The sequence below is a fragment of the Mytilus edulis genome, chromosome 5, assembly GCF_963676685.1.
Source record: "Mytilus edulis chromosome 5, xbMytEdul2.2, whole genome shotgun sequence".
Lineage (NCBI taxonomy): Eukaryota > Metazoa > Mollusca > Bivalvia > Mytilida > Mytilidae > Mytilus > Mytilus edulis.
The window spans coordinates 83,382,019-83,400,916 of NC_092348.1; the positions used below are offsets into that span (position 1 = coordinate 83,382,019).

An 18,898-nucleotide genomic window follows, 5' to 3' on the forward strand; every position below is an offset into this window, starting at 1 on the left:
GAGACAAAGAGAAGAAAGCTGTTACCCGCTGTTTACAGTTCAAAAAAATCTGTAATGTAATTTCAATCAATTATATTATATCTAGTAAACCAATATCCTTGTAATAGTATTCAAGGATGGTGTATGAATTACGCGAATCTTGCTAATGGGATTTATGCTGAGAATAATTTTTTTAGTGTCACTACCTTTGAAGGAAAAAATAACATGGTGCCCAAGATTTTAGATTCGAACAGAAAACTTAAAAATAAAAGAGTAATAATGTGCAAAGGTATGTCGTTACATTCGTTTAAAAGTGGGTTTGCCCAGTCAGTCGAACTTTTTAGTGACAATAAAAAATATTCTTTTCTTCACTGCAAACTATCATTGAAATTGTTTGACAAATATATTATTTTTCTGCTTGTTTTCCAGCCTGTTAATAAACAACATGGGTTTTTTTCACAGATTTTGAAGATGGATTGTATTTTGTTACAGTCACGATCCGAAACCAGATTTTCCTTTTCTGGGTTTTTTTTCAACATTTAATATTTTATTTCACTACTGGTTGTGAACAATGTCCCTGAGCACTACAACAATGACGCTAAGGTTCCTCCCTGTGTTGTTAATTGTCAATGAAACCAGGAGATTTGATTAAAATATATCTTATGTTTATATCTTGTGTTAGTTGCATTTTACCTAGTATTCATACCAGCACACAATACATATAATGCAATATCATATATTATTCAGTGATCCTATATATAAACAATCGTATAAGATTTTACAGGATGCGATGACAATGTTTCACCGCGGCTATAAATTTTTTTATGATATTTTTTCGATAAACCAATTGAAAAGCTCTGACAAATATATTATCAATATTGAAACTAAATGATTCATTCAACGTTTATTCATTTGTTCAATACTAAATTAAATGTGGACACATTCTTATCATCCATTATACTTATATTTTAAACAGTACAGTAGATTTGGTTGACGTAGATACGGAAACATTTAAATCTTACAGGACAAGGGATTCGACAGTTATACAATTATTTTTCTCTACTCCTATAATCAACATATATTTAAACTTATTACATATATATAATTCGTCTTTAGATTGCTTTATTTGCAATTGATAATTGAAAAAAATTTAAAAACATTGGGATATCAGTTACTTTCATACACATATATTTAAAAGTCAGAATCTATTACAGATAACACGACCATGGGAACACTAAAAAGTATATAATGGTCTGGTGTAAGCACGAATTTATATGTAATTTATAATAAACATTATAGAAGTGTCAAGTAATGATACCTATGGGAAAGCATCAATAATGAACGCCCTATGAATGCTCTTTTATTTATTTACTATAAGGCCATGGGACGAGTACTATAGGTGATTGCTTAAAGGTTTGAATTTCAATAGACGATGGTCATTATGGCTGTCCTTTGCTTTTAGTACTGCGGGAAATTTGCATTGCATATATAAATAGTATACTCGTTCTCCATTTGGTTTGAAAATCGGCTACATATTATTTGGTTTTTGAAGTGATTGGAAGTACCCAACACATAATGGTGAGTTAAGGTCTTTGCGAAGAATATGTTTTTTGTGTGCATGTTGGAATTGAACACTAAATAGTAATGTATCATTCCTGATATTTCATAAATTTGCTTTATGTTTTATTCATTAGACACAAGAAAATTATTTGGTCAATTCTACATTTATTATTAAATAGATAAAGATAATTAAAACATATTAAAGTAAATTTTATTAAGGCATTGAAGTTGGCCTTTGTTTTCCGTTGATTTTTTTTTATATAAATGAGGCCGTTAGTTTTCTCGTTTGAATTGTTTTACATTGTCATACCGGGGCTTTTTATAGCTGACTATGCGGTATGGGCTTTGCTCACTGTTGAGGGCCGTAAGGTGGCCTATACTTGTTAATGTCTGTGTCATTTTGGTCTCTTGTGGACAGTTGTCTCATTGGCAATCATACCACATATTATTTTGTTTAGTATGTTTTATTTATTTGAAAATTCGCCACTACATTTGCAACCTAAAGATACACACACAAATATAGAATTATATCATTCACAAATATTTCAACTAATTAAAAGCGATTTTCTGTCATTTAAACTGAAGTTTACTATGAAATATGAACAATAGATGGTGTATTGCTATTATTTCGTTGATATATATACCACTTATATCATTTGATTCGTATTTATTCTTGTTTATTTTAGACCTAAAGGTATGAAAGGGGAAAAACAGTTCCATCACATATTTTATCTGAGTGAATTCTCAAAATGAAGATAACACTTTATAAATTCCGTGCGTACAAAGAGCTTGCATGAGTCAAGTTAACATTCACCAAGAACGCTCGGACCAAACATTTAAAGGCCAAGATTGCACAAAAACAAATAATCTTTAGAAGCTATACGACAACACAAAGAATAATCAAACTGCATCTAAGGTCAAAGTTGCTTGAGGAAGTTAGAACCTTAGTTTCTTAATTATTTTTTAATCTATAGCTATCAATAGGAAATAATTATTTAAATCCATAACTAAGTGAAAAAGCATTATATACTTAAGTAATAGATAATAAAATGTTAATACATTAAATATTTCAGAAACGACTGTCAGTACTTTCGATTTTCTGTTTTATGAGCTTCGTAGACCTCATTTTTAGTACAAGTACAGGTAAGAAAGACAAGTGTCTGTCATTGTCTTTATTGTGCACTTCATGTGACTAACAAAACAGTAGCATAAAGAAACTGCCAACTTGCAAGTAAATAATACACTGTTACTTTTGCATAGGGACTGTTTCTGTACTAAAATTCTGTATTACTGGAAATTTACTTTTAATATTCAGTACCATTTTGTTACATGTACTTTAGAATTATTGTAATATTTATGTACCTGTATTTTACAGCACTCGATTTGTACTTGAAATTTAAGTACTACAGATTTTTTGTTACACCGTTACATTTTCAGCATTTTGAAAGTTTGATTTTCAAACATGGAATATTGCAATTCTATGCCAAAATTTTTAAGTAAAAATCAAGTACTGTAAAAATACAGGTACCTTATAAATGTTATAACAATTGTTAAGGTAAGAAATAGAACTAAGTATTAAAGGTAAATTTCCAATACCACAGATTTTGAGTACAAAATAGTACCTATGCAAATGTAGCAGTGAAGGAGAGATTCAAATGGTTTGAAAAAGAAAACCCCAAGGGATAACAGAACAACACAAAATGGCATGTATCTTCAAATATTCAAATATTCATATACATGTTGTAACTTACATAAACTGAGCTTTTGTTCCTGTATGCTATTACAATGCGCTTTGTCGTCGACTTATGTGTATGTGCTTGGATATCAATTCGGTATCTTTCGCCTTCCGTTAAAAACACATCTTCTAATTTCCGATGTCTCACAATGAATTTCAATATTGAAAAATACAGGCCATTACAAAAGTTTCTGTCCTGACAAGAACGTATTATTGCTATAGCATGTGACTTGATAATACAAACCATAGGTGCTCTATAGCTGAGTGGCAAGTTGATAGTAAACCTGTCCTTTCAGAGTAAAAATATGGCATAATAGCATTCATATGGTGTAAAAATAACTGATATGAATTATAAAAGCGGGGATGTTATAGTAACGAAGCGGAGAGACATTGGGTGGCTGGAACATGATCTTGTCATCAAGCACCTATACTACGTTTTTCTTTTATAAGTGCTAAATAAAAATTTATCAGTACTGAGTTATCTGTAATTACTTCAATAGATACTACACCTGAACTTCATGAATTATATGTTTAAACATAACAAGGTTAGGTCGTCTCTTGTGAAGCTTAATTAAGACACAATTATTAACATATATTGTATCTAGAAAGAGGTTAGCTCGCCCCTTAAAAGCTAACATGTATCATGAATAAATTAACATACAATTTATCTAAAACAAGGTGAGCTCGTCCTTTGTGAGGCTCCACTCATATGAATTAACAGACATTTAATACAGAACAAGATTCAGATTAGCCCGTTCATTGTGAAGCTTATAACATATTTAGTAACATACGTTTATCTAGAACAAGTTTATATCGTCTCTTGTAAAGCTTATCACATGTTAAATTTTAATTCAAAACAATGGTAGCTGGTCCAATCTTCCTCTTCTTCTAAATATGTTTTTTCCAATTATGGAACACCTCCTCAAAGGATATTATCCAAGTGGGGAGTTAATTTAATCTTAATTTTCCACAAATATCTACAAACATTTAGATTCACTGTACGCAGATAAAATCTAAATAAAAATAAGGACTGACTCTTAATTATTATATATTTATTAACAAAAAACAAGGTGTTGTCCTTTGTGAAGCTTTCCATATATTTCTCATCATAGAAAAAAGGTAAGCTCGTCCCTTGTGAGACTTAAGACATTTAAATGTCTGTGAATATGAATTAACAGACATTTAAACTTATTTTACACACAATTGATCAATAACAAATTCATCACGTCCCTTAGATAGCCGGCCGCATATCTATTAACAAATATTTAATCTTTAACAAGTTCATTTCGTCCCTGATAATCATGATAATATTATTCTTTTTTATTTGATAAAATTGAGAATGGAAATTGGGAGTGTGTCAAAGACACAAAAACCCGACCAAATAGCAGAAACCAGCCGAAGACCGCCAATGGGTCTTCAATGTAATGAAAAAATCACGCACCCGGAGGCGTGCTCATTTCAGCTGGCTCCTAAACAAAAATGTATACTAGTTAAGGGATAATGGACGTCATACTAAACTCCGATATACATATAAAAGAGGCTAAACTTTGTAATCATATAAAACTAACAAAAGCCAGAGGCTCCTGACTTGGGACAGACGCAAAAATGCGGCGGGGTTAAACAGTTTTTTTGAGATCTGAAACATATACGTGATCTAGAACAATTAAGGACAGGCCGTCCCTTATAATGTTAAGCATACATCTGTTACAGAACCAGAATATTTCGGCCCTTGCAAAGAAGACCGTCCTTGTTATCTTGAGAATACAGAATGCATTCAAGAACATTGTCAATGTTTACAAACACATTATCAAGAAGGTGATAACAAGTGCATTCCAAGTAAGTTTTGTTAAATCTCTTAAGTTGCCAGTGAATGATTTTTATCAAATTTGGTGAAATCATTATGCATAAATAATTATCTAAAAGTATAAATAATACTCCCATATTTATTTAAAGCAAAAAGAGGGAGGGTTAGGGGGGGAGAGGGGGTTACGGTCTTCAACTAAAACAACAAGCATTTGCAATACTGCCAAAAAAAAGAATTGCTTAAAAATAGTAAACGAATACATCTTTCAGATTTGCAAAAATTACTTATGATTTTTAATAGCGAAAATGTTTTGCATTTTTGCAAATCAAATTTGTAACTATGTAAATTGCTTTGATAACAAAGTAAATTAAATAACATTGGCAATGTTATTAAAATATAAATGATAACGAAATCAGCGTTCTTTATTTTGATTAGATTGTAAAATTAGATAACTACTCATTGAACTGTTTTCTCGCCAATCGGTCTGGGACATCAATGCATTACCTCTAAACTGGAATGTCATAATATCTCAATAACTTTAATTGAATTCTAGAATAATGACAATTACTTATTATCGAGACTATTATTTTTTTGTAGATTTATTTACATGACTTTTTGTGATATCGCATGTAAACGTTCAGTTTTTCTACTTTCTTTGGCTGAAAGTATTTCGTTCGTGGCAATATTCCGTTTCAAGAAGTTGTGTCAGCGATAACGTATTACGTATTTTTTGGATACCTGTATAGACGTAAAGATGCGATTACGCATTTAGAAAACTATTATATTTCATATTAAGTATTTGTTTCAATTTTCCTAAATATAAAGTTAAATGAAATAGAATACCCTGCATTTATTATGCTATGCAAAATATATGATCAAAATGCAGAAAGACCCCTTACTAAATTATTGAAAATTATCATATTTTGTATCGACAATAATATCTTGGTGTAAATCAGATACTCATCATTCCCGTATTGAAATCTCCAACGGATACCCCTGCTCTGAGACAACATAATGCAGTGACATACATGCGCACTGTACGGATATTGAATGTTAATTAACTCATCATAGATATCAGGACTAAATTTTTCTATATACGCTAGACGCGCGTTTCGTCTACAAATGACCCATCAGTGAAGCTCGAATCCCAAGAAGTTAAAAAGTAAATGTAAGCCTGGATTTTTTTAAGATACCCACAATGAAAATTTATATATTGCAGGTAAGTTTATGCTGACTTTTAAATCTTTAAAAAAACATCAATATATATTGAAAAATTTCAATAATCATTGATGAAAGACTTAAGCAACAAAAAATGCAGGTGAGCGATTCAGGCTCTTGAATGCCTCTTGTTTACATCAAATCCTGTCGAATACATTTGTTTTATTTTTTAAAGAAAAAGCAAATGGTGCCGAGTGTACGGAATCTTATCAATGTACCGACACTCAAGCTGAATGTGTTAATCATTTATGTACATGTAAAGATGGCTTATTTGAGGACACCAACAACGCAAATACATGTAAAGAGAGTATGTATAACTTGCATTTAAATTAAGATCTTAGTATTGTATATGTCTGTCTTATTCCATCAAACAGTTAACCGATTCTGATTCATCGAAATTAATGACTTTCAACTTCGAAAACGGTCTGTCCTAAGTGATAGGGTGCCCTGAGTTAAATTGTCTACATCCGGGTGTTCAATTTAAAGTCTTTTGCATCATTGACAAATAAACGTATATATCGATATTTGTCTTTTCGACTCTTTATTTTCTTTACATTGTGTTTTCTGTTCGTGTTTGTTTGATAATTTTGATTTGTTACTTAGCATTTTCTATATTTTATTATAATAATTTTGTAAAGAAATTTTCGGCTCATTCTATTCAAACGTAGAAATCTAAAAACCATGCTCTAAAATCATTGTTTTTAGTTTAACTTAACTCTATCAGTATTATGCGACTAGTGTCGTGTATAGTTTACTGCTACGACTTAACTTTGTATTCTAAACAGGAGAGATGACCGTTCGGTTTGTTCTTAACCATTCCAGGAATAACACAGAGACTATCTGTTGTATAGAGCACCGCCACTTCCCCACTACTACCACAACGATAACTACTACTTCAACTGCTTTAAATACTATTTGTACTGTAATCATGAACATATCATTGAATAAAAATTAATACTTATTTCTATATTATTTGTAGAATACGAATTAGGGAGTACCTGTTCCAGAGAAATTTTAGACCAATGCGCTGATGCTAATGCTGAGTGCAGGGTAAACGCATTTGATACCTACACATGCCTCTGTAAAACAACACACTACAATAAAGGGAATAAATGTGTGCCAAGTAAGTATAATGCAAATAAAGAGTAGGTACTAGTATAGGGGTTACGTCCTCGTATCATCAGGTTAGTACTATGACATTGATTCAAGTACCTGCGATCGGGTATTCTTTGACACATCTTTTGCTCTTTGTGGGGGACATTCTTGTAATATATTACACCTATATACTGATATATGTAATTTCAATGGATGATTACTACAGTCTCAAATTTACTCACCTGTTTTCAAAAATAATATATGATATACTTACTGCATTGCAAACTATAAGACATACCCTCTCTTTAACATGGGAATATAAAGCTTAAAACACTCGTGGAAATCTCATTGATGTCTGTCCTATCATTTACTTCATTAACTACGTAATTTTCCGATCTCTTATTATTACGTGATCATTGTTATGTTTATTAAAGGAATAGTGGAGAATGGAGAATGCGAACATGGAGGTAATGAAAAGCAGTGTTTAGACAAAATGGTTTGTAAAAAGGTGGATGGAGTATACAAATGCCAGTATGCCAATGGTAATGATTTTAATTAGTAAATTATAAATTTATCAATAAAATATGTATGAATTATCATAAACAAATGTAGTAAAAGCTGATTTACAAACATTGGTATTATATTGATCATTTTTTTTTTATAAGATTCTGATATCGGGGAACCTTAATTTGTAACGAACATCAAAGGAAGTATATTAAGATACACTGATTGGCGGGGGTTTATTCTACATGCAGTTGACACTTGAATGTTGAACAGTTAGTCTTAATCAAATAAAAAGTTTAAACATTTAAATGACCAAGCAATTTAGAACTCTATACTTAATCTGGCTAAGATTGAGCACGCAAGAGGAAGAAAACACATACTGTTTTGAAAAAGTGCCATTTTTAACCACTTTGTTTTACAGAATTTAATTTTAAGTTTTTTTAATACATATTTACTAGGCAACAAGCACAAACTTATGGAAAATAATTACGCAGCTCACTATGTAAACTTAGTTTATTTTAATCATTAACTGTAAAAGTTCGCCCCTTCACAAATACACACACACAAACAAATACATATACATGTACATGATTTTCTGGTAAACAACCAGTTTTGATCTGAAACGATTATGTTGATCTAAAAAGTTTAAAATAATAAAATAAACACTCACTTATCAAATCATGACACTTTACGATTGATTTTAAGACTTATCTCCTGATATTAATTCAGTACTGTTTAGGTAATTCCCTTACAGTAAATTCAGATTGTTCGGAGTGTTTTTGGTTTTGTTTCATCTTTACATAATGACAACATACTCATGATAAATGAATTATTTGAACAGGTGCGAAACAGTAATATATTCTTTTAAAGACGAAACGCGTGTCTTTTAAATTTCAGTTCTGGTATATATATATATGATTTGTTTATACAACCACGGGATCGATCCAACTGCTGGTGGAGTTTTCATTCCCCGAGGGTATCACAAGCCCATTAGTCAGAACTTCTGTACAGCTTTTGTTTCATGTAACCATGTATTCTTTTTAAAATTAAATTGACAAATTGGTGCTACAAAAAATGCATTTTACATATTTTTAAACGATTCTTGACAATTATCATGGCATTGTTTGGAATTTTCAGAGAGTGCATTAGGAAGTAGTTGTACTGCAAGTACCATAAGCGATGGGTCGATTGACCAATGTATGGTTCATGACGCTGAATGTAGAGAAGATATTGACGGTATCATTAAATGTCTATGTAAAACAACGTACTATCAGAGCTCAAATGACGATTGTATTCCCAGTATGTAACTTTTTGTAAATGGTATAATATAATCAAGTACAGTTTTGTGTAACAAGTGTTTACATTTCTTATTGACTTGCTCAAATGTGATCGTGGCATCTGTCTTCCTTATACAATCGTAAACAAAATACTCAATACAAAAAATCCAAATTCACATGAACACATTTTGTTGATACAGTATCAGGTGTAGTTAAATTGAAGAGTAAGACGTTCTACTTTATTCACTTAATATATTACTCATGACAATGTTTAACATGGAAATGAGAACAAGATTCCTCATACAACATATGGAACTTATCAACTGTGAAAATTAATTGATAAAAAGGATACACAAAATTCATACAAAACATATTGGTACCTTTTTAAAGCGAATGCCATAGGTGGGTGGCCCAGACTACTTTATTTTTTAGAATATACGCGAAACGATCTTTAATTTTAATTTTCACTTTTATTAATTTTTTAACAGTGCGCATGGCTTATTTTAGACAACTTTGAACGCAACCATCCCTCGAGTAAACACAGTCAAAAGATAAATTTGTCTCAATACAACAGTAACTGTTAACTAGAGTTTAAACAAAACGATGTTGTGTATATTATTTTGTAGGAAAAGGTATAAATGAAATATGCATACAAAATGGTAGTAACCTTCAATGTGTGGAGGGTACATATTGTAAAATGGTGGACAACGTGTATAAATGCCAGGAAGAAATTGGTAAATATATATTCAGTTGAATGTTAAAATAGAATCATTATATATGGATAAACTTTTGTAAACAAATGTGTTATATTTGAATCCGGAATATATTAAGATATATCAATGAAAGATATTATTTTCAGCTTATAGATATAGGAAGAGACAATACCATGAAATGTATTATTCCGCGGAATTTAAAGTCAAAACTATATTTAAATTATGAATTTAAAAGATTAAACAACGATTATAAACAAAAAATATGAAAGTTCAGCAACCAACTCAAGTACACTATTAAATAATATTCATTCTATTCTTTTAAAATTTTCTTTTAAAGTCATATGAAACGAGTTTCTGGTTATCAAAATTTTATGTAAAAAAATTGAAGCAATGCATGCATGTATACTTAGTAACGATGTTTTGTAGTTAATGGTTGGTTTCCATACCATTTGGTTGATGAATTTCCATTTTGAATATCCTCGGTGTTCGATATGTTTTTGGTATTTTACTTTTTACACTACGTTTTTATTATGTAAAGCTGTAATTCAAGACGGAGATACTGTAATTATAAACGGAGAAAGTGTGTATTCACATAATTATGTTTCGTTTTTATCATTACATTTAAGTATGTCAGAGGTAGAAAACTCTTACTGATTTGAAAAAGTGACATTTTATAATCACTATGTTTAACAGAATTTAATTTTTTTTTTTCAATACATATATATTAGGCAACAAGCACAAACTTATGGAAAATAGTTAACCAGCTCAATATGTAAATTTAGTTAATTTTGATTATCAACTGTCTAAGTGGGCATCCTACACAAATACACACACACAAACAAACACATATACGTGATTCACTAGTAAACCACCAGTTTTGATCCGAAACGGTCATTTTGATCTGAACAGCTTTTCAACACTTAAACACTCAATTATCAAAACCTCCTCCTTTAAGACTGATTTTTAAACGTATCGACTGTTATTGATTCAGTACTGTTTAGAAAATTCGCTTGCAGTCACTTCAGATTGTTCATAGTGTTTTTGGTTTTATTTCATCTTTACACAATAACAAAATGCTCATAGAACAGAATTATTTGACGAGATGCAAAACAGTACTAAATTGACTGTAAAAGAAATGTCTTGGTTGTTATAAAGTATATCTAAGACGTACAACTAACTAAAGATGAGCCGATATATCGGTTTGGTTAATCATAACGCTACGTTTTTTAATTATATACAGCTGTAACAGAAGATGGACATAATGAAATAACAACCGTATAAACTTTTTTCTTCTTCACATAATCATGTTTGCAATTTATTATTACATCAACAAATTTATGCTTCACAAAGTGCATTTTTAATGTTTTCAAACGCTTCTTGACAGTCCTCATGACCATGTTTATTATTTCAAGAGAATGCATTAGGAAGTAGTTGTACAGCAAATACCACAAACGATGGGTTTAATGATCAATGTACGGTTCCTGACGCTGAATGTAGAGAAGATGTTGACGATATCACTAAATGTCTATGCAAAAAAACGCATTACCAGAGCTCAAATGGCGATTGTATTCCCAGTATGTAACTTTTTGAAAATGGTATACTAGTAATATAATCAAATACATTTTTGTGTAACAAGAGTTAACATTTCTAATTGACTTGCTCACAGGTGGTCGGGACATCTTTCACTCTAATACTACCGTAAAAATAATACTCAATCAAAAAGTGAATTCAAATCCACATGAATACATTTTGATATCAGGTGTATTTGAAGGGTAAGAAGTTCTACTTCATTCACGTAATGTATTACTCATGACAATGTTGAACATGGAAATGAGAACAAGATTCTTCATACAACATATGGAACTTATCAACTGTGAAAATAAATTGATAATAAGAATCCAGAATTATACAAAAAATATCAGTTCCTTTTTTAAACGAATGCCATAAGTAGTCCTGACACTGAATACCCTTTTTTTAGAATATACGCGAAACGATCTCCAAGTTAAATAACATTTTCCTGGAATAAATAGTTTGCTTATATGTTAGTTGCATTCGACTTATTGGACTTTAACTAATGGTTTTGAAAATAAACATCAAGAAACTCAGTTTTTATAATTTTTATTTTCATTCCTTTTTGAACAAAGATATATTTGCCTCAATACAACAGTTTCTTGTTATTTTAACTAGAGTTGAAAAAAAATGATGTATTGTATATTTGTTTTAGGAAAAGGTATAAATGAACTATGCATAAAAAATGGTAGTAACCTGCAATGTTCGGAGGGAACCTATTGTAAAATGGTGGACAACGTGTATAAATGCCTGGGAGAAATGGGTAAATATTTGTACAGTTGAATGGTTAAAATAGAATCATTATATGAGTATACTTTAGTATACTTTAGTACACAAATGAATTGAATCTGAATCTGAAGTATATTAATGAAAAGTATCATCGACTTATGAACACAGGGAAATACAATACCCTAACATTTATTAATTCGCAAGATTAATTTATGATATTGAAAATAGAAATGGTAAATGTGTCAAAGGGACAACAACTTTACCCAAATCAAAAACAACAGCCGAAGGCCACCAATGGATTTTAAATGCAGCGAAAAACTCACGCACCCGGAGTCGTGCTTCAGATGGCCCCTTAACAAAAATGAATGCTAGTTCAGTGATAATGACTGTTATTCATTAACAAGACTATAAACAAAAAAGATGGACATTCAACAACCAACGCACATACGCTATTAAAAAAAAAATGCATTATATATTTTTTTAGGAAACATTTACTGGTTTCTTTTCACGTCATATGAAACAAATTTCTGGTAATTAAATTGTTAAGTTAAAAAAATCGTAATTTATGCTTGTATACTTATTTAGCGATAAAAGGTCACCGTGGTCCGAATTTTTAGCCTAGTTAAATGTAGGCTTACACGCCAATTGGTTAGTGACTTTCCGGTTTGAATATGCCCGGAGATTTGATTTTTTCGATTTTCGCTTAAAAAAAAGTCCAATATTTCAAGCAGAAGGATCTAATGATTATTAAAGCCCAATATGAATAATACTCATAAACTTCTTTGATAAAGGGCATATCGTATTGCATAGGGTGATTCGGTGTTTTAATTTGTTAATATCATTTTTAGATATTGTCTCAATAGAGAGACAAAAAGTGACTCACAAGTGACGTTGTATTATTCGTGTTAACGTTTAAAAAGTAAAATCTTATGGAATTGAAACATTTCTAAAGCATGGTATAATGTATATACTAAAAATCATAATATTTAAAATAATATATTGTCCTAATTTTATATCATACATTGTGATACAGAAACTTACACTGGAAATACGTTTACAAGCACAACGGAATTCAGTGATCCAAATACTAACTGCATCGAAAACATTTGTCAATGTAAACCTGGCTTCTTTAAAGACACAGACACAAGCATATGTCAACCTAGTAAGTGCAATTTGTCTTTATCTAAACTTACAACAACGTGCAAAAATTCGTCGTTCTAAAATGACAATCAATACCCTTTGCAGATTGTTTTGAATGAATGTGTATCGAAAAAAAGGAAACATATTTTTCAAAATGTCGGACTAGTGTAGTTACTTGTATCGTCCCTATACATTTGGTACATCCTACCTTCTCTCGCATTTGGTACATGTTATCTTCCCTCGACGTTGGGTACATGTTATCTTCCCTTGACGTTTGGCACATTTTAACTTCTCTCGAAGTTAGTTACATTTCATTTTCCCATGACGTTTGGTACATTTAATATCCTCTCCAAGTTAGTTACATTTTGTCTTCGCTTTACCTTTGTTGCTTTTCGTCTTCTATGGACGTCTGGTACATTTAATCTTCCCTCGACGTTTGGTGCATTTCGTCATCTCTGGACGTTTCGTACATGTTATCTTCCCTCGAAGTTTGATACATTTCTTGTTCTCTTGACATTTGGTACATTTTATCTTCCCTTGCTATTTGTTGCATTTCGTCTTCTCTGGACGTTTCGTACATTTTATCTTCCATCGACGTTTGGTACATTTTATCTTTTCTAGATGCTAGGTACATTTCAACTTCTCTAGACATTTTGTACATTTTATCTTCTCTCTCTAGACGGTTGGTACATTTGATCTTCTTTAGACGTTAACGGTTAGGCAGATTTTATTTTCTCTAGATGTTTGGTACTTTTCATCTTTTAATGACGTTTGGTACATTGTATCTTCTCTAGAAGTTTGGTGCATTTCATCTTCTCTTGATTGTTTGAACTTTTTAAATTCTCCCTTGCCGTGGTCATCTTAATCTTACATATTTCTTTATTAAATTCCTTACTCTAAATAAGACAAAACTGTAATACAGTTTGGTTGCTGTCTTGAAAACAATGTTAGTTAACATAATAATCTAAGTTTTTGTTACAATATTAATACTGACATTTTCAACAAATTGCCGAACACATCTATATATATGTAAACGAACATAAACTGTATAATATGTTAATATATAATCTATATTCATATTATTGTCAGCATCTTCGATGAACTGACAGCTCAACTATTCTTTGCATAGTACAAAGGAATTTCACCCCGTAAACCACCAAAGGATTTCACGTGAATACATTTATATATTAACCACATAAATTAAAACCAAAATAACACTTCTAAAATCTGCTCTATCAAGTTTTAAAAAATATAAATAATATATAGTCTATTTTAAACACATAGGAAATTCCTTACTCAAAGGAACGAAAATATATTAATATTCCCTGGACTTTCGGTACACTTTACTCCAAACATCCAACTCCTACGGCTTATTGTATTCTTTTTTTATTTCCTAAATATCTAATTTAGATATTTGTATTTTAACGTTACAAAAATATGTTAAATTTTACACCTGTTTCATATAAAACATTGGATACTCACCACGTTAAGGCATCCTAATGAATGAACAATTATTTAGTAATCCGTCCATTTTAACCGTTAAAAATACTGAAAGTTGACACAAGTTGTATTCAAAATTAAATTCAAATAAGCAATTACGATGATGTTTTCCTAATTAACCGACCGTGCGATGGCTGAAAAGCCTGTCAAGGTCACTAAAGACTTCCAGTAGTAGATGTATCCCTTATTCTAGAAATTGGACTAGAGACTAGCTGTCCTCCAAAATCTACTGACCAATGTGCTGACGATAACGCAGAATGTGACAAGGATGATTCAGGTGTTTTCAAATGTGGATGCAAAATAACACATTATAACAGCAACAACCAATGCTTACCCAGTATGTATAGTAATAGGATATACACTGGAATTTTAAAGTTTAATTATAATGTTATACTAGTGTTTTCGTCTTGGTAGACTTTTATTTTGCAATTTTTAGTTTAACTTGCTCTTCAACTGATTGTGTAAAATTGGTCAACGTTAAATATTCACACAACTTGTAATACATCTTCTTCATATGCTTACTCAAAGTGAAAAATCTAATCAGGGGTTACTAAAATGTATCTCAGGCTCGTAAAACGTAAAAAAAACTGTTGTGAGGAATATGATATTCATGTCACACTTTTTGTTTTTCTATGGTATATATTCACAGTATTCGTAGGATGAAGTCGGTTATACATTGTCATTTGTATACTGATATTTGTTGTTCGTTGCTTAACAACAGAGTCGAAAGATACCAGGGAGACAATTAAACTCATAAGTCGAAAACAAAATGACAACACAATTGTTAACAAAAGATAATCCGACAAACAACAGTACACACACAAAACCAAACATCAAAAACTAAACTCTGAGCAACACGAACCCCAAACAAAGTATGAGGGTGATAAAATATCAAAGACAGTTTTAAAAATATATGCAGCCTCCAAAGTGTACTTAACGAAGAAATTGTTTATTTTATAATTCTATAATTACAATGCTATCTGGTATTAAATATTAAAGCAGTATAAATGTTTCAAACTTGTTCAGGGAAGACCGAAAACGAAGAGTGTGATAAAAGTGGACATGAACTTCAATGCTTCGATAATGCATCATGTGATCTTGTCAACAATGTATACAAATGTATGTGTGATGATGGTGTAGACTTTAACGGCGAATGTAAGATTATTTTCATTTAATTTTAAAGTTCACAAACATAAGCCCGAACGATAAAAACAATACTACACATTAGACGTAATGCTTAAGAAACTTTCAGAATCAATGTATTGCTATTTTGGAAAAATTCAAGTGAATGAAATCAGATTATATTTACTAGAATGTCATGCTCGTGTTTTATTTCATTATTACATCTTGAACGTCAATTTTGAGTACAATACACCTTTAGCCTATATATATACATATATAAATATGTAGTAGTAGAAAAATGTGGAATAAATGTTTTCACATCGAATAGGATTCTAAAGTAAATAGTTCTTCGACTCTGAAGAGACAAATGCTCTATACATCATTGGTTTCAGTACAAACAGAGTTTTTTTGAAATTTGAATGCAGAGAAACAGAGACCAATTAATAGTTTAAATTGTTTACAAATGACAATATTTTTTTTCCTTTCCAGGTAATGGAGCAAACGAAATGTTACCAAGCCTTCTGTGTATGATCCTAACTATACTCGTCCTGTTACGTTGCAAAGTTATGATGTAGATGTATATGGACTTGAATAACAGTGTTTTTTTCTTTGAACTCTGTCTTTCTGAATTTTCTCAAATTTTTTTTTATTATGATTGTATGTATCACACGCTCAGCCATTGTCACTTTAATGTGTTTACAAGAATATCCAACTGAGGCAAACTTTATCAGTAAGTGACGAAACGTACTTGTATTCGCTTGAGTGTATCAAGTAAATATAATTTCAGAAATAAAGTGCATTGCGCGCTTAGATTTGTATCATTTTTTTATACATGTACAATACTATTCAACTGTTTTAATACAATATCGGTTTCATTATAATTAACTTTTTATAGTGATTGAGATTTTAACACAATGTTGGTTGCTGTATCGCTTTTTTGACATTTTTACTTATTGTGTCTGTCTGTTTGTTTTGTTCATGCATCGTTTTCAATGTAATGGAATTTGATGCGACGGTCATACATGTGAGTTGTTTTGCTAGCTATAAAATCAGCTGAGGTTTAATTTAAAATATTCTACATAAGAAAATGTCTGTACCAATTCAGGAATATGAAATTGCTATCAATTCGTATGATGTATTCGAGCTTTTGATTTTGCCACTTGATTAGTGACTTTTCGTTTCAAATTTGACTCGGGGTTTAGTATTTTTGTGATTTAATTTTTTTTAAATTTTTCGTCTATGTCCAAGACAAGTAAAGTCAAAAGTTTCTCACAGTTTGATCGGCTGCGTTTGTTTTTATGTGCCTTCATATGAAAGTTCCCCCTTTGACCTCAGGGTTAAAATAATTGACTTTTTAACATGTTTGAATCAGTATTATTTGTAAAGTTGCCATTACCTATTTATCTACAAAACTGTTATTATTTATTTGCTTATACGATGCCGGAGTAGCAGCTGTAAGCTCTTGAATATTGTATGTGTTGGATAATGTTTACTCCATTAATGGGTGTAGTTTGGTGTTGTTAGGTTTAACAAAATTAACGGTACCAATTTTCTTGCACCAGATGCGCATTTCGTCTCTTCAGTGATGCTCGTGGCCAAAATATTTGAAATCTAAAGCTTATATAAAAGATGAAGAGCTATAATCTAAAAGGTCCAAAAAGTATAGCCAAATCCGTGAAAGGAATCAGAGCTTTGCATGAGGGAGATACATTCCTTAATTTATAATAATTTCTATCATTTTGTAACAGCAAATTTAATAACACAAAAAAATCCGTATTTTCATGCCAGTGCCGAATTTTAAAATTGAAATCGTCTCTTTTGTCACACTACTTTAGTACGTATAACACCGCTATAGTTTGATCCATGTAATCAGTAATCAAAGCCTGACTTTTACAAAGTCATTGTAAAACTACAGATTCGAGATGTGGCGTGAATCAGATGTGGATACTAAAAAAATCCAAAAAATCTATTACAGTGAATACATTCTAAGACTCTTTCATCTTGCAATAGTATTAAACATTTGACTTTTCTACACTTGACACAAGTATTCCCTATTTCCCTATTTCAAACTAAAGGACAAATTTTGAAAGATTTTGTCCTGCTTTATTTCATCAATAGAAGTGGCCACTTAGAGAAAAGTATCTTGTCTTAAAGGGGGATAAATCCTACTTGTTAAAATCACTCTGATTCCAACAAAACGTTCTCTTGAAATGGACATTATGAAGATACTTGATTTCGGTATTTTTATCATTTGAAAGACGTGTTTAAACAAACATTTGGTACTTCCAGAGGAACAAACTGTGCCCCTCGTCTTGTAGACTTGTTCCTTAATTCATATGAGACTGGACTCCTACAGGAACTTCATAAAAAGAAAGAAAAAAGTAAAATCACAAAAATACTTAACTCCGAGGAAAATTCAAAACGGAAAGTCCTCTAATCAAAAAGAAAAATTAAATCTCAAACACAACAAAGGTATGGATAACAAAGGCGGAACGAAAGATACCAGAGGGACTGTCAAACTCATAAATAGAAAACAAACTGACAACGCCATGGCTAAAAATGAAAAAAGACAAACAGACAAACAAAAACTAGGGGTGCTCTCAGATGCTCCGGAAGGTTAAGCAGATAGTGCGCCACATGTGGCTACCCTCGTGTTAACGTTGCTCATGTTATTACACATCCGGTAAAGATTCTAATTTGATAGGTCACTTTCATGAAACTGTTATATTCCTGACTTGGTACAGGCATGTTCTTATATAGAAAATAGTAGGTACGACCTGGTTTTAAAAAAGTTGAATAGACGTTATCATTTTTTGTTAACTTTACTTTCTACTTTATACATATAAATACTGTCAAATAATTCAAATTCAGTGACTACTAATATGTTGAAAGCATCTATCCAATCAAACTTGAGATACATGATACAATAGATATAGGTCAGGTCTGCCTCATA

The 18,898-nt window shown here is 31.1% G+C and overlaps 2 protein-coding genes across 2 annotated transcripts; both read left to right on the top strand.

Annotated features, from left to right (window-relative positions):
• The first annotated feature begins 258 nt into the window (after positions 1–258).
• Positions 259–9,202, top strand: LOC139525276 (25 kDa ookinete surface antigen-like). The gene is made up of 5 exons (XM_071320477.1): positions 259–268; positions 6,472–6,603; positions 7,276–7,419; positions 7,826–7,933; positions 9,033–9,202. Exons 1-5 carry the CDS (start codon positions 259–261, stop codon positions 9,200–9,202), a joined length of 564 nt encoding a protein of 187 aa, XP_071176578.1.
• A 3,011-nt stretch (positions 9,203–12,213) lies between these two features.
• Positions 12,214–16,658, top strand: LOC139525277 (teneurin-1-like). Its single transcript, XM_071320478.1, has 5 exons — positions 12,214–12,217; positions 13,217–13,345; positions 15,017–15,160; positions 15,850–15,978; positions 16,435–16,658. The coding sequence occupies exons 1-5, from the start codon at positions 12,214–12,216 to the stop codon at positions 16,518–16,520; spliced, it is 492 nt and encodes a 163-aa protein (XP_071176579.1). The 3' UTR covers positions 16,521–16,658.
• Positions 16,659–18,898: the final 2,240 nt, after the last annotated feature.

Coding starts and splice junctions, on each gene's coding strand:
- LOC139525276 (XM_071320477.1), top strand. Junction 7,420..7,825: donor AGGGAATAAATGTGTGCCAA/GTAAGTATAATG, acceptor TGTTTATTAAAG/GAATAGTGGAGAATGGAGAA. Junction 7,934..9,032: donor CAAATGCCAGTATGCCAATG/GTAATGATTTTA, acceptor TGGAATTTTCAG/AGAGTGCATTAGGAAGTAGT.
- LOC139525277 (XM_071320478.1), top strand. Junction 15,161..15,849: donor CAACAACCAATGCTTACCCA/GTATGTATAGTA, acceptor AAACTTGTTCAG/GGAAGACCGAAAACGAAGAG. Junction 15,979..16,434: donor TGTAGACTTTAACGGCGAAT/GTAAGATTATTT, acceptor TTTCCTTTCCAG/GTAATGGAGCAAACGAAATG.